At 60.4% G+C, this 18,953-nt stretch overlaps 1 protein-coding gene across 1 annotated transcript in view; it reads right to left on the bottom strand.

The window, feature by feature from the left end:
- Window positions 1–18,953, bottom strand: part of NAV1 (neuron navigator 1) — a 56,701-nt gene that overhangs the window by 22,706 nt on the left and 15,042 nt on the right. Inside the window, exons 2-3 of the mRNA XM_059831299.1 lie at window positions 6,467–6,569; window positions 2,568–2,933 (exon numbers count right to left, since the gene is read on the bottom strand). Of these exons, the coding sequence (XP_059687282.1) occupies window positions 2,568–2,933; window positions 6,467–6,569 (469 nt within the window). The remainder of the gene's footprint in view (window positions 1–2,567; window positions 2,934–6,466; window positions 6,570–18,953) is intronic.

Genomic DNA, 18,953 nt, shown 5'->3' with positions numbered 1-18,953 from the left:
CAACCACCACCCTGCCAAATTCACCCTGATGCTCCCACGGACAGTCCCCACACCCCGGCCATGCCTCACCTACCTCAGCCCTCTGTCTTTCCAGGCTGCTTCCCCAGTGAGCCATGGGGATGCCGGGTCCCATCCCACAGACCTGCACGTCTCCGAGGGGGACGTGCCACGGCGTCCTCTGAGCTGTCTCCGACCTACTGCCCTACAAGCCTGGGTGTGCGCCGGCGCGGTGCAGGGAGGTGCTGGCCCAGCGGCCCGGGCTCGGGGGCTGATGGCCCCATCTGCAGCACTCGGCTCCTGCCCGGTGCATTAGCAGCACGGGGAGACAGGGCCTGGGGCGGTATTTGCTTTCTAGGTCAGAGCCAGCCGAGGAGGCTGGATGAGGGGATGCACTGGATGAATGCTCCCGGACGCCAAGGCAGCTCCTCGCCCCGGATGGCTCTGGGGAGGAGGGGTTGGCCCTGCTCCCTGGCCTGGCTCTGCACCCAGTGCCCAGGCTCCTGGACAGGGCACCCTTGCATCCCCCAGCACCCAGCCAATGACATCCCCTGGGGACAGAGGCCCTGCCATTCTGCCCACTCTGGGGAACCCCCACCGAGTCCTGCTGGGGCGTCACTGGGGATGGAGCTGTGACTAGGTCACCGCACAGCCCCATGTGCCAGCAACATCCCAGTGACGTGCAGGTAAGAGGGTCCTGTGCTGCCCCGGCTGCCCTCCTGCACCCATTCCTGGGAAGGGGTACCCAGCACAGAGCACCCAGCACAGAGAACCCAGTCTGTCTCTGCACCCACTGGCAAGGCACTGGGGATTTCCCTCGGGGCACATCCAGGGCATCACGCTGGAGACCCTGCACAGGAACAGGGACTGCGGCACCCGGCCATGGCGCTGAAAGCCTCAGCAGCACTGGGGGACCGTGGTATTGCCAGGGCTTCGTGAGAAGCTCAGCCACGCAGGGCTCTATCCCCAAAACCTGGCCCTTCCCAGGAAGAGAAGCGGACCCTGCCCAGGGCAGTGTGTAGGGCTGAGTCCGGGGACAGTCCCGCCAGGGCTGACCCTGCCCACACTCTGTCTGCTCAGCGGCTGATGGAGACGAAGTGATGCTCTGGCTCACCCCTCCTGGCACTGCCTCCACAGCCAAGGGCACCCCAAGGTTATCCGCCTGCACGAGCAGCTACAAGATGACACAAGGAGGGAGACAGGGAGCAGTGGAGCCCTTCACCCCCACCCACCCAGACTCGCTGTGGCCCCAGCCATCCAGGGCAGCCCAAAGCCACCCCATTGCTCACCACACCCCATGGTCCAGTGGCCAGTGGCAGAAGGTGGTGACATGCCACCTCTGGCTGCCAAGTGATGGGTTATGGTCCCCAGGAGGGGACCACACTGAGCCAGCACAAGGCAACCCTGTTTACAAGCACAGAGCAGCCCCAAAAAGTCACCCCACGTGCCCGTGGGGAGAATGGCTCTGATGCCCATGGTGCTGTGGACACTCTTGCCCCTGAGCTGGAGTATTGCAGGGGCAGAGGCCAGCACAGCCACCCCTCAGTGTGTGTCTCCTCCAACTGTAACATGTGCCTCTGGGCCACATCTGGGGAGTGCTGGCCCCCAGGATGGGTGTGAAGCCATGGGCTGTGCTCTATCCTGCAACAAGCTGACGTGACTACGGCCATCCCAGGAGGGCCGGAGCAGCACTGTCAGGAGGCCAAATACCTCCTCCTGCTCTGGGACAACTCAAATGCTGGAGTTATTTATTTTCTCCTGTGCTGAAACAGGAAACCTCCCTCATGCTGAAACCCTGGAGCCTTGCCAGAGCCAGGGGCACCTCAACAGCACAGCAGGAGCTGGACGTGTCTGGAAAGAAAACGCGAGCCCTGAGCGTGCTGGGTTGTGTCCGCCTGGCAGATGCCCCTGGTCCTGCAGGTGGAGGGACAGAGGCCAACAGGGGTCCCAGAAGGAGGGGACCCCGCTCAGTAGCACACCCTGCTCCACCACGGTGCCACCCATCAGCAATGACACCTTGGTGCCTGGTTCTTGTTGGGGTGCCGAGACCTGACCCAGCCTGTACCACCATGGGCCACCAGCACTGCCGGCTGGACACAGGACTTCCCCGCAGTGCCAAGGTCAGAGGCAGCAGCTCAGACCCACTCGTGTGAACTGGGAGAGCACTTCTGAAAGCAGCAGTATTTACGCCAGCAGGGCTCTGGCTCGGGGCTCCCGCAGCCACACGCAACGCACTTTTCTCAGCCCTCTGCTCTGGGAACACCCAGATCAAGCTGGATGCTTCCTGCATGCTGGGAGAGCAGCACACCCCAGCTCAGGGGCTCAATAGCCCCGAGAAGCCCCAACTGGCCTAGCACCACCAGTTCTGCAAGAGCTACACTGCCTCGCTGGTGGGAAAGCACCTCCTGGGATGCGGGAACACGATCCATCGAGCCAGATTGGCTATGATCTATGTGCTCCTCCATCCGTCCCTGCTGCGCCTGGTGCCCCTCCACCGCCAGCTGAACAGAAGGTGGTGAAAACTCCAGGAGAGCCCCGGTGCAGGCATGAGCCCCAGCGCGGGCACTTACCCTGTGGTGATGTCGTCATCCTCTGTCAGCGTCTTCCCCATGAGATCACTGTCGCTCATGTAGCCTGACTTCAGCTCCACGTCGTCGGTGTCCAGTGCCTCGACCAGCTCCAGGCGGGAGATGTGGCTCAGCTTGCTGGGGCTGCGCATGGGCATGGTGTGCGAGTAGTGCGCCCGCTCGCCGTGCATGTACCAGCTGGGGGTGCCCTCGGAGCGGCAGGTCCCCCCGACTGACGGCGCATCCCCTGCCTGCAGGCGTGGGCTCGACTGCCCGTAGCGCCAAGACAGCGGCGAGGAGCGGTTGGACAGGCTGGAGACACTCCGGGGGTTTGCTTCATCACTGTCGTAGCAGGTCATCTCCAGGGAGCTGCGAGGATGGGGTGCAGGGCGGGTTAGGACAGGGCGTGGTGGGCAGCGGAGGTCTGTGGCCTGCCTCACCCCCCAGAACTGGGGCTGCAAGTGCTGAGAAAACAGAACTGACCATTTTGAGGCAGCCAGGCAAGGCCAGAGGCTCCCAGGAGTCTGGGTGCAGGGACACTGTCTGTCCTGGACCCCCTCCATCTCAGCTGGCAGGGGACAGTCCCTTCCTTCCCTGCCTGGTGCCAGCCCAGCATCCCACGCTCCATGACCCCCTCAGACATCCACACCACCAGCACCCACCAGTGTCTGGTGATGTCCGTTTCTCCCCAGGGACTGTGGAGCGGGATGTGGGGTGCAATGGGGAGGTCTGCCTCCTTACAGCCCCAGCCACCCCACAGAGGCGATGCTCCCTGCATGGTCCCATCCACTCACCTGGGTGCAGGGGCTGGGGGTGCCACCAGGGCTGGCTGCAAACACGCCAGGGGAGAGGGGGCAGTACCTCTCTGGAGACCTGCCCCAGCCCCAACACGAGTTGTGCTGAACCCCACTAATAGGGAGCCTTTAGTGGAAAGCCCAGACGTGCTCCCCTTGTGCCCAGGCTGCTCTCCCTCGGCCATCTCCCTCCCAGCATTTCAACGTCTGCACCCCAATATCACATAGGATAGGACAAACTGGGGTGGTGGTACACTGATCCCGGGGGACGTGGCAGTGGGCCATGCTGGGAAGCGGCAGCTGTGAGCCAAGGATGCCAAGGGGCAAACCAGGGACTGGGTCTTTGCATCAGCATCCCACGCCGAACCCCTGCAGAGTGAACCGCCACGTCTGGACAGGAGGGGACACCCCAAGACAGGGCTGCCCAGCCCCATGGGGCTGCCTGCAAGCATGTTACTCTCCAGCCAGCCCAGAGCCCACAAGCGCATCAGGAACGGGAAGTTCAGTTACTCCCCGCACCCCTTGGGGTGTATTTTGGGCAAACGACATGTCAGGGAGTGATGCTGAGACTAAATTTAGTCACCAAAAATGATTACTTCTTGGAGCAGCTACTTGGGAACCCACAGCCCTCGACTTGGCTCCGAACGTTACTATCAGCGAGCTATTCCCTAGCTTGGATTAAACGTTCCTGCAGGAGAACCAAAAGCCAAACCCCAGCTGCAGTATTGAATTTAAAACAGGGAACTACATAAAAAACTAGGAAGTTTGTTAAAGCAGAACTAAAAGGGGCATCTAAAAGGGTTTAGTTTTTGTCGGCAGCACAAAGGCTATTTAAGGATGCTCTGTTGGCGGCTCGCAGCAGATGCAAACCACGTCTCCAAGCAGGACTAAAGCAAGACCCCGAGGAAGCTCGTGCGGCCCTGCAGCCGGGTGCAAAGGCAGACAGAAGTACGATAATGTCGTTCAGGAATAAAGATGTGTCCTAGTGAGGAAACAGCAAAGGCTGAGCCCCCAGCCACTGGATGGAAGAATACAGCAAGGAGAACAAGGGAAGTTTGAGGAATAGCTTGTGGAAGGAATAAAGAGAGAGCCTAAAGCGGCTACAGGGACACCGGCGATGTGGGGCACATCCAGAGGACCACAGATGACATCCATATCGGACACATTCGTAGCAAGCGCTCCCGAAAGCAGAATTAGTGGGTATGTGTGTAATTACAACATACCGGGGAAGAGCTGACACAGCTTTGGTAAAGGAAAATCCGGCTCACAACCACGGTGGAACTCCTGGAGGGATGCAGGGAGCATGCTGCCGAGGCTGCTGCAGGCTATCAGAAGGTGGTGGATGAGTGCCCTCACCAAAGGCAGATTAAGCTTCTAAATAAACTCTGCTTACGGGAAAGAACACGGGGGCAGGCATCCCTGGGCTATCGATAGTCATTTTTCTCCGTGGCAGGGATCCGGCTGAGGCCTCTGCCATGCAATGTACTTACAACTCATCAAGGAAAGGAAGTGATAGTGAAGAGTCAAAACCCACCAGCAACGCTAATTTAATCACCCTTAATATCCTCGCCCTATTTCACTAAGACCGGGGCTGACGGGGGATTTGCAACGGAGCTGAGCGCTGGGGCGCGAAGGCGGTGGGGGAAGTTTGACACAGATGAATGCAAAGCGAATGCAAAGCAAACACGAAGTGAACACGAAGTGAACACAAAGCAGCCCTGACACGGCGTGAGCAGCACCAGGCTGCGACTCAGCTCCTACGCCGAGCAAAGGGATGGCAGAGCTGTAATGGGTAATTCCAGGAAATCACCAGCTCGGGGAATATCGCTGCGGCCCTGTGCAAATCCCACTGCCCCAGTGCTCTGCTGCCTCCAGCTCGGAAAAGATACAGAAAGTGCAGCAAGGACAAGCAAGGTCTAGATGAGCTTTTGGGTTAAGAAGAGTTAAATCAAGCGGGCTGCTTCATCCTGGACGAAGCTGATCGAGGGGCGACACAGGGAAGGTCTGTAATGATGACTGGTGGGTGAAGAGGGGGGAGGAAGCTGCTGCTTTTTGCCCCTTCCAACACAAAAATGAGGATCGAGAGAGACCGCGAGGTGGCAACAAACACCAGCAGAAGGGTGTTCGCCGCATCCTCGGCTTTCCCGACTGGCTGACAGCAGACACAGCCTCTCTGCAAAGCCCAGGCTTCATAACGCGGCTGCACCAGCGGGGTGGGGGCCGGGAGGGTGCCCTGGGGAGATGCCCCTCCCCAGGCGCTGCCCCAGCCCGTTGCTGGCAGGGTCCCGGCCCTTCAGCTGCGACAGGGAGCCAGGCAGGAGGCTGGAGCTGCCGTGCAGACCCCGAGCACATCCAGAGCAGGACAGTAACCCTGCAGGGGTCTCAAGTGAGAGACCCGGGGGGGGGGAGACACACAGGTAGCCCCCCAGGCCTGTGTCACAGAGACCTCTGAACACAGGTAGACACTCTGCTCAGGTTGACCATGCAGCGGTCACCCTGCCCCCAGCCCCGCCATCCCCCCAGCCCCAGCTGCAACCCTGGGGTACTGCCAGCCCCGGTCTGGGCCGGGCACCCCACCTCTGCCCGTGGGCTGCCGGGCATTTGGTCAGCTCTGTCTGAGGGTTTCTCCATCATCACCTCTACATAGAGTAGAGAAACTGAGTAACACATGGGGATGGAGCCTGTGGTCCAAACCTGGGCAGGTGCAGGGAATACCTTCACCTCTGGTTGTCCATACGGGGACACCCGACCAGAAGGAGCAGACCTCACCCTCTGCCTAGGGTTTGGGGGCAACCAGCTCCCCTTGGTGCCACCACCACCACCTATCCCCACTGCCCCAGAGCACGCGAGGCAGCGTCAGGCCCAGAGCACTGCCAGAGACAGGGCTCTGCCGCAGCCCTGCACAGGACACCCCACAGATTTGGGGGCATCTCTCCAAGCCCCCATGCGCAGGGTCCCCAGGACATGGGGCACAGCCAGCTCCCTCCCACCCACATGGCCCTCACCCAGAGCAGAGCTGCTTCCCTGCTGCCCCGGCCTCCCTCACTGCCCCAAGAAGGACACTGGTTGTGGGGAAGGGGTGGTGGGGGTCCGGTATTGGGGCCTCACCTGTGGGACACCTGAGAGCCCCTCAGGCTGGACATGGTCTCCTCCAGGTTCTGCCGAAGGTCTAGCACATTCTGCACCGTCCTCTTCCTCTGGGACTCAGGGTCTGCAGAGAGACAAGGCAGTGGCTTTAAAGGGATGAATGGCTCCTGCGCCCCTCTGCCCGTGGCTGTGCCCCCCAGCTCTTGCTCTGCCCGCTGGGAAGGGACAAGGCAGGGCTGGCACCGGGCTGGAGCTGCACCACCACGAAATGCCACCCCCAAGGGTGCTGGCAGCTGGGATGGAGATGTCTGCTCCAGGGAGGATAAGCTGGGCAGCAGCCAGCGGGGCTGGGGGGACCAAGAGGGGCCATGGGACCCAGGCAGGTGACAGGAGGCCAGCTACAGTCATGCGACCCTGTAGCACTGTGATCCTGCTCCATGGGGGCACATAGGAGCACTTGCCCTGGAAGAATGTCCCCAAACCTGCCCCTGTGTCCCCCAGGCTGGGGGTGCTCCAGCCTGGGGACACAGGTGCTGCAGCGGCACCAGCCAGCGTGCAGCCAGCAGGAGCTGAGGAGATGTCGGGGAGCAGTGCAAGCCGGGCCCCACTCCTGCCTCGTGCCTGGGAAGAGATGGCTGCTGCTGCGGGCTCAAGCAGCTGGCAGGACTGAGCCCCTCAAGGGAACAGCCCGGGACTGGAAAACCTTGAGCTCCAGCTGCCCTGGGGCCTCTCCAGGTGTGCACACCCACAGCATGGGTGTGCACGCACACACGCAGGTATGCACCCCCCAGCCTGCATGTGTGCACACACGTACCTGCACCACAACCACGTGTGCACACACATGCGTATACAGACATGCACATCCACACAGGCATGCATTCACACCTGCAAACACACACGCACACCTGCACACACGTGCACACACAAGCGTGTGCACACAACCCTCCAGAGACACCACACACATGAATGCACACACACGTGCACACACACACACACAGAGGAGGGGGGTCACTCTTGGCACAGCCCTGGCAGCGCTGCTGGGCTTGGCTCCAGCCCTGCGCCCCTGACCCGCTCGTGTGCATCCCCGGTGGCTAACAGCCGTGCCACTGCGTCTTTGATCCCCGATTTCAAGCCTTTCAGCTGCAGCTTGCCATTGAACCGCAGTGACAGCGGGCGCCGGGGACGTTGGACATGGCTCCTCCTAATGTAACGTGGCAACCAGCACTTTGGGATTTGCAAAGGCACTGTGTAAGCTGCAGCAATGCAGGGACCAGGGAGACACCGCCAGCATACACCCCAGCAGGCTTCCCGCAATGGCACAGCCATGTGCCCAGCGCACGAGCACGGCTTGTGTCCCCTTGTCCCCATCACACACCCACCACGCTGTCCAACATGCCGCAGGCAGCCCCACGGGTGATGCTTCCCCATCTCTGGGCTCTGCTCACTCCCCGGCCTGGGCAGGAGCACCTCAAACCAGTGAAGTGGCTCCAATTTATGTGTGACCCTGGAAGGCAGTGACAAGTGGCAACAGCCCCGATGAGACAGGTTAAATCAAGCAGGTTAAAGCTGGTTGTAGATGAGGGTAAGCGGGGCTGGTGAGCCCGCGGGGCATCCAACACAGCCTGCACATGTCATCACGTAAGGAGGACACCCAGCCCCACGTGTGTCCGACTGCCCTGGTCCAGCTCCCAGAACAAGGCTTAGCAGGAGGCAAGTCATGAACTTGTTATTAAATCTTCATCATGGCCAGTGCACGTTGGAGGAGTTAATCAAAGGCACCGTGCCATCAAGGAGGGTCTGCCCCAGAGCCTCTGATCAGTGCTCCAGAGCTGCAGCGGGATCACGGGTGGGCCGGGGAGCAGGGATGAGGATGGGGATGTGCAGGCAGCAAGGGCAGAGGGATAGCGCAGAGGGGGCTGTGTACACGGAGCCGGGGCGCAGAGGAGGCTTGAGGGGCCCTTGGTGCCAGAGGCCAGCGCCCACCTTGCTCTGTGTCTGGGGACAAGGGGACTCTGCAGCCCTCCAGTGGGGCAGGCAGATCAGGGGCACCTCAAAGCTGCCAGGTCCTGCCCTTGGGCTGCCTGGAAAGACAGATTTTCAGGCTTGAAATGGCAGGGTGGAAACCTGAGGCCAAGTCCACTGCTGCCACACATGCAGTCTATAGGGCAATGGAAGATTTTGCAGGGGAGGCACATCCAAACCTTAGGGAAGAGCAATAAAACACCCACTAATGGCCCCAGGTGGGTCCATGCAGGGAAGGTCTCAGCACCCTCAGCTCCTCCACCCTGGCCACATTCAGTGGGTGCCGCCCACCCTGAGCCCAGCTCCTGTAGCCAGAGAAGGTGGCACACGCACACCCCAGCAGTGCCATGTCCCTGTGGGCTGGGGTGGGACAGAGCAGGATGGGTTGGAAAAGCCACCATTGTCCCCTGTCTGCCAGCGGCTCCCACCCCCCTGCCAGCTCAGCAGTGTGCTCCTCCTGGGCACGGCTCCCTCCTGAAAACGCCCCGGCTGCCCCCGCTGCAGCCACCCGCAGCCATTCCCCAGGGCACAATGCCAGCTCTTGGGGCTGGCACTGCCTCCTCCCCATGCACTGCTACAGCCACCCCTATCCCGAGGAGCGGTGGGGCCAGGGCAAGCACTCGCTGCGTCCCCCACGCAAGGCCAGAGGGCTGGCATGTGAGTGTGACCTCCCCCTGCACCCTCAGTGCTGCTGGGGGACCCCCTGCAGCGAGGAACCCCAGGGCACCCAAGGTAAGAAGCAGCATCCAAGGGCTCGGGTGCCTGGCGGAGGGCAGAAGGGTGCTTCAAGCCATAGTGTCTCAGGGCGATGGCACTGACCCCCATCCCCAGCTTCACCTGTGGCACCATCAGGCATTTGCGCCTGGCAGAGTTTGCTCTCCTGACGCCCAGTATTTGGGTGACATTCCAGGTCACTCTAGCCTCTGGAGTTGCAGCCTCTGGAAAAGCAGCAGCTCTCACCTGGGAAGGGGCAAACTGGGACTTGAGGAGCTGCTCACACCTCTGGCACACATCCCACTGGCTGTATTGCTGCCAGCACTGAAGTGCCATCGCCTATCCCCGCCGTGCTGGGCCAGGGCGGTGACACCAGGCCCCCCGCAGTCCACTTTCCAGGTGCAGTGAGGGGCCAGGGGCTGTCTCAGGGCTGGCTGAGCCGCAGCACGCCAGAGCTGAGACGAAACCGGAGCTGCTGGGAGAGGCTGGAGTGTGGGAACGGCAGGAGCGCGCTGGATTCCTCCCCGCATCAATTTAGCAAGCTTCCCGCAGCCAGATGTTTCCAGCTGCCGAAGCAGGGAGCAGCAGGGACGGCTCAGCCCCGTGCTGCAGCGGGGTCAGTTGGACACCCCTGCCTCGGCCGGGGTCATTTTCCTGGCAGCGATGGCCGGGATGTGTTCCCCCGTGTTCCCTGCTCTGCCAGGGCTGCAGGCCTGGGGACTAGCTGTCCCCTCCACCCCAGCTCCAGGCTGGCTTGCAGCCCCGTTCGCAGCTCCCTGCTGCTCTGACAGGCTCCGTCCTGCTGTCACGGAGGAAAGGGGGTGCTGGATCCGGCCCTGTGCTCCCCTAGCCCGGCCACGCGGAGGAGGGCAAACCTCACTGTCCCCAAGCCCTGTGCAGGGAGGCCACCAGGTCCCACTGCCTGAGTCCCTCTCCCCTGGGCCAGGCTGGTTCTAACCTGCCCTTGCCAGCGCTCTGTCCTCCCCTTGCCTGCAGCCATGCTTGGGCAGCTCCCCTGCCCCCCACCCCGGCCCCGGCTGCTGCTCCTTTCTTAACTGAGCGTTCTCAGTGCTCTCTCCAACATCGCCAAACACAATACGGCTCTGCTTCACACACAGGGAAACTGAGGCAGGAAGTCCTAGCCCACCCCCAACCACCCCATCATCTGCAAGCGCTCTCCTGCACGGTCTCCATCACCTGCCTCTGTGTTAAACACCAGGCAGTGCTGCCTGCTACACCATGGTGGATGCCAGCACAGCAACCTGGCACACAGTGCGTGCCCGGCCCCGACCCACACGCTGCTCATCACCCCAGTCTCCTGCCCACACAGCTGGGGAAGCAGCAGGTACCATCGCCGACAGAAGGAACATCAGCGAGATGGGATGTGGGGCTGGAGGCAGCCAAGGAGGAGGAAGAGGAGGAGGAGGAAGGAGAGAGCTGTGCTGAAAAGGACTGGCTCAGGGCAAGGCACTGCATGCTGTGGATCTGACTGTGCCGGGCACCGCAGAGCCAGGACAGGAGGAGACCGGGCAGCTCCAGGTTGTGCCCACATCCAGCCCTTCCCATCACCTCCAAGAGCGAGGGGTGGCAGCTCCTCTACCTGCACGACAGGGTGCAGCTGCATCCCCACAGCCGGGTGCTGCCGACGTGGCCAAGTACGTCAAGGAATGAGGAAACCATCAACTCCAAATGGCTTGTGACAGCTCATTTCAAAGGAGCATGTGGCCAACAGCTCCTGCTGGGGCCAGGCAGAGCCGCGTCCATGGGACACGTGTGCCCCATGTGCCTTGGCACAGAAACTCGCATGTGTGTGTGCTGCCCGAGCGCTTGTTTGCATCATGCATACGTTCATGTGCAGGCCACGTGATAGCAAAACCCCTTCTGCCTGCAGAAAGGTGCGTGTGTGCATGTGCATGCCTGTGCCTGCAACCTTGCCCACGTGCCCACGTGTACGTGTGCAGGCATGAGGACGGCAGCAGCCAACGCTGGCACGAGCATACTGGGCTTGCACGGATGCACCATCTGCACCTGTGTTCATATGGTTGGCATGAGCATGGCACTCGCAAGTGTGTTTTCTTGCCCCCCACAACCCAACCAGTCTCATTTCAGAAGATCAGACTCGGAAAGGACTCCTGACGACCCAGTAAAGATTTTAACGGCCAGTGGGAATTTGCTGTAAAAGGCCTCGTGGTGTTTCTGAGTCATTATGGTGGGCCCCTATTCCACAGTAGCTGCAATGAATTTCCCCAGGCTGTGAAACATTTTTAACTGGTTGCTCAATTCCTTCCAGCGCATTGAAAAATACACTAATAAACTCCGCAATAAAAACCATTCTCCCGGGGCCGTGAGACTCCTCCAGCCCAGCCGAGCTCCCCGGCTCCACAAACCCTCGCACAGATACACGCTTCTTCTACCACGCTGCCTCAGCCCGTGCTCCCAGCTGCATTTATGAATGAATCAGCCCAGGCATCATTTTGCTGGTATTTTCCTTGCAAACCCTCCGCTCCGGCACCCAGAGGCCACTGCAGCCGGGCTGCTGGCCTGAGGGGAGACCCGAGACCCTGAGCCCGGTGCAAACCTCACTGAGCCCTGTGGGTTCACAGCTTACACCCTGCAGTGTGCAATTAGGTTACTGGTGTCTTGGCGTGCCGGCAGCGGAGTCTTTCCATATGGAGTAAAATGGCTTTATCTTGCATTTCTTACATCCAGCTCTGATTCACGCTCCCGGATGGCTGGGCAGGGGGGATGGTTACAACCTGCAATCCGTCTCCTTGTGGCTTAATTAATTCTTCCTTCCCCCAACAGCTACCAAACAGGCTAAATAAGCAGCAGAGATGGCTAACAGGGCTCTGTGGGGCGACTGCCGGGTCTGCAGTGTTTGCTTCTACCATCAGCCTCGTTTTCCAACCCAGCCCCATCCCTGCAAATCCCTGCATGCTCCCCCCAGGGATGTACTGGGACCCCCTAAAACTACCCCTCTCTCTCAGGAGATGTCCCAGGGCACCTCAGCTGGGCAGAGCAGGTCCCCCCAGCCCAGTGCCCCAGGAGGGCATCTTGCCCTTTCCTGCAAACCTGCTGCCCCCCTCATTGGAAGGCAGCAGGTTCGTTAGCACTCGCCATGGTTTAATTGCTTTAATTGCCAGGGGCTTCTTGGTGTGAGCTGAGGGTTGGCTGCCAACCTCATGTCTCCTGCAGCAGTGTTGGGAGTGGGTCCTGTTCCCCCAGGGGCAGGGATAGGGCTGGGAGCCCTGTGCCATCCAGCACCCTGGTAAGGCGGTACCTGGGTACCCGGATGGCTGACCGGAGCCTCCGAAACACCCTGAGCAGACCATCGGGGAGAAGCCCAGCCACCATCCCCCGGATGAAGGCAGCAGCCCCCAGGCTGATGCAGATGGAGGTGCTCTTCCCGGGGGACACAGAGGCACAGCCTCCTGCCGACTGGGCCGGGGGACGGGCAGGGGATGCCACAGATACCCGACGATGGGTCCCTGTCCCCGACTTCAGCCAGGGCAGGCTGAGCTCCCTGCTTGCTGCTGCCCCGCACGTAGCCCTGTGACGCTGGTGGGATGCAGACTGCGGGGAGGAGACTGGATGCAGCCCAGCGCATCCAGCACTCGCCCCTGACAGAGGGAGGAAAGGCCAAGCAGCAAAAGGCAGGGCAGGCAATGGGGTTCCAGTGGGCAGCACCGGTGGGGACACCATGCCCCATGCATTGTCTGAGCCTCCCCAGGAGTACCAGCTCCTGCGGGGACACAGCAAGAGGAGAAGCAGTGGCAGGAGTCTGCTTTGGCATGGCCCCCCTACGTCTCACACCTTGCTGGACCCTTTTGTAAAACAACATGGCTCTGCAGGAGGCTCCAAAGGGGGGAAGGAAGCCCCTTGCCCTGCCTGCACCCGCCATCCCCATCACCGCATCTGGCACAGATTGGAGCAGCCCCACACTGTGCGCGGGGGCCATCAGCTCCCCGCTGGCAGGTGAGAGCAGAAAATTAGCGGCGGTGACAGGCTGGGACTTCAGCCGAATCAGCACTTCTGGGGCGATCGCCACTGCTAAGCCTTGCGAATCACTGCTCGTAACGAGGGCAGGGCTGAGAGACCTGGAGCCTGGACCCCGTCTGGCTCCAGTGAGCCAAGCTTTTAAAAGGGATTCAGACTTTCTCAGGCTAGAGCAGACATAAATCTAGTTAATTGGGTCTCTCCCATACACAAGTTTCCAAGTGAACCCGCTGGAGAGATCCAGGCCGGGCCTCCAGCCCATTTGTGGGTTATTCTTTCAATGGTTGATGTGCTTGGCCCCAAACTACCCCACCTGTGCATCCAAATTACAGCGCCTTTCTCAGCAGCGAGAGCCTCTAGCTGCTCAATGCATCCCACCTCCATGCCGCCCTCCGATCTCCCACCCTGACGAGCCAGGAGCACCCAAAATCCCCTCTGTCAGGGCAGACCCTGCTCCCGCATGCAGCACTACACACCCCTGCAACACAGCTGCCTCCAAAGCTGCTCCTGCAAAGCGCCGGAGGAGCTGGGAGCATCCCAACACCCCATCCCCAGCACCATGGGTCTCCAGGATAACCCAGAGCAAATGCCTGTGCAGTTTGGGAAGGAGGGGGGTCGCAGACAGCGGGTGGATGGGCCAGATCCATGCATCAAGGGGTGCCCTGAGGCTCAGAAGACCCTCTAGAGACCAGCACGTACAGGGACCAGCACACGCGGCAGCAGAAATGCACGGTAACACTAACTCCCCAGTTAACAGCCTCATGGCCTCAGGGACATGGAGACAGTGTCACTAGCGGTCACTGCACCTGGGGTCTGTCCTAAGCTGGGGCCCTTGCAGAGTGGGGTCAGGCCGGTCATGCAGTGCTCCGTGCCTCAGTTCCACCCCCCCGGCCCGAGTTTGCTGTCCCCCTGGGGTTAGCATTACTGGGGTGTGCCAGCACCATCCTGACCAGCAATGTGGCACAGCTGCACCCAGCCCGGGGACTTTAGGTGCCCCAAATGCTCCACAGATGACACCTTTAATGCAGCCACAAGCAGACGTTAAAGGCGATGCTGCAGACCTTGTGCAAAAAACCCAAAAAGCCAGAAACAGAAAAGCAAAAAAAAAAAAAAACCCAAACAACCCATGGCACGGCAGAAGGTACAGGCGGGCCCCAGCTCAGAGGCCCCGGAGCAGCCGGCGGCAGCGGGTTCACGCTCCCCACACGTCACCAGACGCGGGTCGGACATTGTGGAAATTCAGAATTCCAGATGGCTCTTTTTGGGTGGTTTTTTTTTTTTCCCTTGCCTCATTTCCAAGGCAACAAGACTCACTGTCATCTGCTAGTTGCCATAGAGATTTCACCTGATTCTGCTTCAGCGGAAGAGAAAGCCGGGCGAGCTCACTGCTGCTGAGGAGCCACGAGCCGCGACCGCCTTCAAACTTACTGGGAAGAGTGGAGATAAATGGGGCTTTATATGATGGAGGCAATGGGCTGATTCAGAGGATCAAAGGAAGGAACTGCGGGTTTCTATAGCACAAATCAGCCCTTCACTTAACTGCTTCAGTGCCCTCCAGATGTGCCCTACATCTGGGGACGCTGCCAGCCCCCACTCCAGGCTTTGCCTGGTGGAGAAGGGGGACTTGGGCGCAGGGGGAATCCTGCACCCACTTCTGACTGCATCTCAAGGACCAAGCTGTGTTCTCTGCAAGGATCCCAGAGCGTGATGGAGGGCACAGGGCCCATGGCTGGTCACAGCCATGTCCTTCCTCCCATAACTACCCTCTCTCACTGTGCAAAGCCCCTGTGGCCCAGACGGTGAGCGAGCGGAGGGGAGGATGGGGCAAATGCAGAAGCAGCCAGGGAGGAGGAAGACCCTTGGGCAACGGTGGAGATGCCCGTGGGCTGTGCTCAGCAGTGCTCAGCTGCCATGAACATGGGAGTTAAGCATCCTGCGCCCTCAGGGGAGCCATACGCAGCGGCCACAGACAGCACTTGTTCCACATCAGGCACTGGTGCCATCTCAACGGCCCGTTACTGCTGAGGATCCTCTGTGTAGATGGTGTGGATGTGTCCATGCCCCAAGCCCAGCTGCAGCGCGTGGTTCGAAGTCGTTCCCCCCCAGACCCGCACTCGCCCCCAGGTCCCGCAGTTGCTTCACAACTGCCTGCCCTTCTCCCCGGCACAACTGGGCTGCCCAGGACCGGGCACGTCACCGGCACACCACCCTGCACCATTGCACCCCCAGCCACGTGTACCCATCCCCTTCCTTCTCCAGTTGGTCTGGGAATAAAAACCTGGGTGAAAACCCAGTGCCATGGGGATTCATGGGCCTTCCCACGAGCAGGGCAGCCACCCAAACTCAGGTACGGAGAGACACAACTCAAGAGCTCCCCAATCTGTGACAGCAGCCCTTGGACTCGCAGTCAGATGCCCCAAATCAGCAGATCTGACAACTCAAGGGAGCCAGCCCACCCTGACTGGGGCTCCCTTTTGCTGATGACATCAAACCCCTTGGGCACAGAAGAAAATCCCAGGCGCTGGCAGGATGCTCATGGGCAGCAGTCACCCCTGGGTACAACAGGCAGAGGTCCCCATGCTCATCCCTCCCCCCTGCTCTCCGGCTGGTGCCCAGGCCTGGCTGAAAGGGCGTTTATCAGACCCAGGAGCCTGTCCCCTCCTCAGCCCACGTCCCTGTACCAGGGCTGGTGGGGAAGGGCCCGGCCGGGCAGATCTTGGCTCGAGTTGGCTCCATTTTACAGGGAGAAGAGAGTCATTAGTGGAGCCAAACTCTCCATTCCCAGCCAGAATACGGCCACGCTTGGGGAAGCTTTATATTCACAGAGACAAACAACTCACATTTGCTTTTTAACTGTTGGAATTGCACCCACTGGGACGGAGCAAACAGGGAGCCTTTTGTCCCCCTCGCCTTGTGACTGCAAGCTTTGTGCAGAGCAATGCGTTGCAAACACAATTCTCCCCGGCCTCAGCTGGGCTCTGGTAGACACTTGGTCTGTCTGTCCATCACCAGATCAGCCAAAGAGCCCTCATGCGTCTCCAGCAAGAATGCAAAATGTCTTCCCTGGCTCCCCCGCCAGCCGCAGCCTGCAGAGCTGCTCTGCGCTGAGCTGCTTATCAGAGCCACCAAGACAGACCCAAAACGCAGCCGGCGCTGGAGGAAGGCAGCGGCTCTTTGCCTCGCCAAGTAACGGGGGTGGGAAACCGAAGTTGCAGGGGGCTATGGGCGGCAGAGCTGCTCACTCAGGTTACAGGTCGCCTGGGAGCGAGGGAGAGCATCTCCAAGCACGGAAAATCCCAGCATGGCACTGGCAAAAAGACCAGGTCACTGTGAACCTCCAGGGAAGGTGCCCAAGTCACCTCCCGGACAGGGGTTCTCTGGAGACCTCCAGCCCATTGCTGAGCTCCTGAATATCGGAGCTGGCAAGGCACTCTCCAAGCTGCCAAGGGCACTGGCACTGCTTAGAGCTGCCACTCGGGAGAGGGGCAAGGGACAGCCTGCCCGGAGCAGGCCATGTCCTTGAGGCACCAGCTGAACCCCTGTCCTGGCCCAGCCGCGCTGCCCAGGGATGAGCTCCAGAACAAGACCCCCACAGCGCTGCTCTCCTCCAAACCTTGGGAGGGGGATCAGCACTTGTGAGCTCACCCTGGGCTCTCTGCAAAGCCCAGGGGGACACCAGCCCATGAAGGTTCGGCCATGGGCAGGATCAGACCCTGGGGAAGGTCATCAGCTGTTGCAAGAGGTGGTCCTTCAAGAGCACCTCAAGAGACGAGCCAGGGCAGGAGGCAGTACACCTCGGGCTCCCCCAGCCCTGGGGGGCAAACCCAGCTTAAACGAGTTCCAGGCTTCTTAGTGGATCTATTGTTGCCACCTCCCGTGGGAGGAGGGAGATAACCGAGGCTATTTTTGCTTCCATCTGGGGAATCATTTCCCTCCAACGTGTACTGCCACAATGCTAATTTTTAAGGCTGATGATTAATTGATGTCAGGCTCATTACGGGGCCAACGGATCCCTCTTCCCCAGGAGCCCCAAGAACGGGGTGGCGGGGTGGGGGGGGCATGTTTTGACAGATGTTGTTCGAGCCGCATGTGAGTGACGTCCTAACAACAGAGGAAAATAGGAGCCATTACCATGGAAAGCCCTGGAAATGGGAAGGGAAGTGCCTGCACGCGACCCCCGCGCCCTTCCCCGCACACCCTCTAATCAGCCCTTCACGCTCTGCCCTGACGGTTACCAGGGTTTTGCTCCCGGAGATAAACGGCCATTGTGCGAGCACAGGGGTAATTGAATCTCCTGCCTGCGACTCGGGCAGCAGGAAGGGCTCAGCCTTTCTTCTCCCCCAGCCCCAGCCTTGCAGGAGGGCCAGGTGCCAAATTCACTCTGGCACTGGGCACAGCAGCCTGCAGAGAGCCGGAAACAAGTCCGCTGCACATATGATCACTGGGATCCTGCAAGGCTTAGGGTCTCCCTCCACCTGCGGTCCCCCAGCTTTGGGGTGGGTGAGCACTGCTGGCTGGAGCAGTGCCCGGGGGTGCCGGTCCTACCAGGCACCAGGGCAAGATTCACCCCCGGAAAATTGTGGTAGAATTTGCGATAGCAACCCAGGCAGGGCTGAGGACTGATGTGCACATCATACCTTTTGGGGTCCCTTTGGTCTGCCACATCAGCTGCCCAGGTGATGTGCATCCCAAAGCAAACCTGCTATGCTCTCCCAAAAACGAAGCGTCACGCAGTGTGCAGCAGGTTTGCTGGAAGAGGGCACTGTGGCACTTATGGCGACACACAGAAACCCTGAGCTTGTCCCCCAGGCCCACCATGCAGCCAGCAGTATCCAGCAGCTCCAGGGTCCCTGCCCAGAGGTGGGATAAGGCATGCCGATAACTCAGCGGAGAGCCTGGGGTGACCCAAATTAGTGCAGGTGAACCCCACGCTCCTGCCTGCTGAGGCAGCTTCCCCAGGGCCACCCCCTCTGCAGTAAGAGAGGGCAGAGCATTGCACCCCTGCCTCATCCAGCAGCGCACCCCCTGCCCCATGAATGCTGCCGTTACCTCTGCCAGCACCGTTACCCTCTCCTCCAGACCTACCCCAGGAAGGTGCCTTCCCCCCTGCTCCTCCTGCAGCCCCACACCCGACACAGCGGCTGCAGTGACTCCTGGGGTTTCATGCTGCTGCCTTGCAGCACTGCCCTGCATCCCCATGCCGGGGAGATGCTGGGTCTCTGCCGGGGAGGTCCTAGATCTCTGCCGGGGAGGTCAGTAGCACTGGTCTCTCCCCCCATCCATCCTCAGCACTGCCAAATCCTCCACCAGCTCCAGAGTCCACACTGCTGATCTGCCAGTGCTATTACTACAAACTTGTTTTAATTGCTGCACAGTGCCTCAAGCACCCTTCACAGGGAGACGGATGCGTATGAATAAATTGTCTATTCTTAGCCAGTTCCCCAGTGGGAGCACAGGGGCAACGGCTCAGTGCACTCAGCAGCAGGACCCGCGCTGTCCTCCGGCTGCTTCCCAACCTGCTCCGCCTCTCGCGGTGCCCTCAGTGCGTCCCCACCACTGGGAGAAGGTTTTCTTGAGCAACAGTTGCGTTTTTCCCACTAAAGGTGATTTGCAGGGAAGGAAAATCCTGTCTCCTTCAGGAAACCTGGGTGGGCCGTGAGAGGGAAGGGGATGCTTGGGACCAGAAAGCTCTGTGCCACCACCCTGGGAGCTGCCACTGGGTGCCTGCTCTCCTCCCTGGGACCCCAAAGCCCACAGCACCCCTGCCCAGGCACCC

Source organism: Gavia stellata, chromosome 30, assembly GCF_030936135.1.
Source record: "Gavia stellata isolate bGavSte3 chromosome 30, bGavSte3.hap2, whole genome shotgun sequence".
Classification (NCBI taxonomy): Eukaryota; Metazoa; Chordata; class Aves; order Gaviiformes; family Gaviidae; genus Gavia; species Gavia stellata.
The sequence above is the reverse complement of the archived record's forward strand: the minus strand, read 5'-3'. Positions and strand labels throughout refer to the sequence as shown.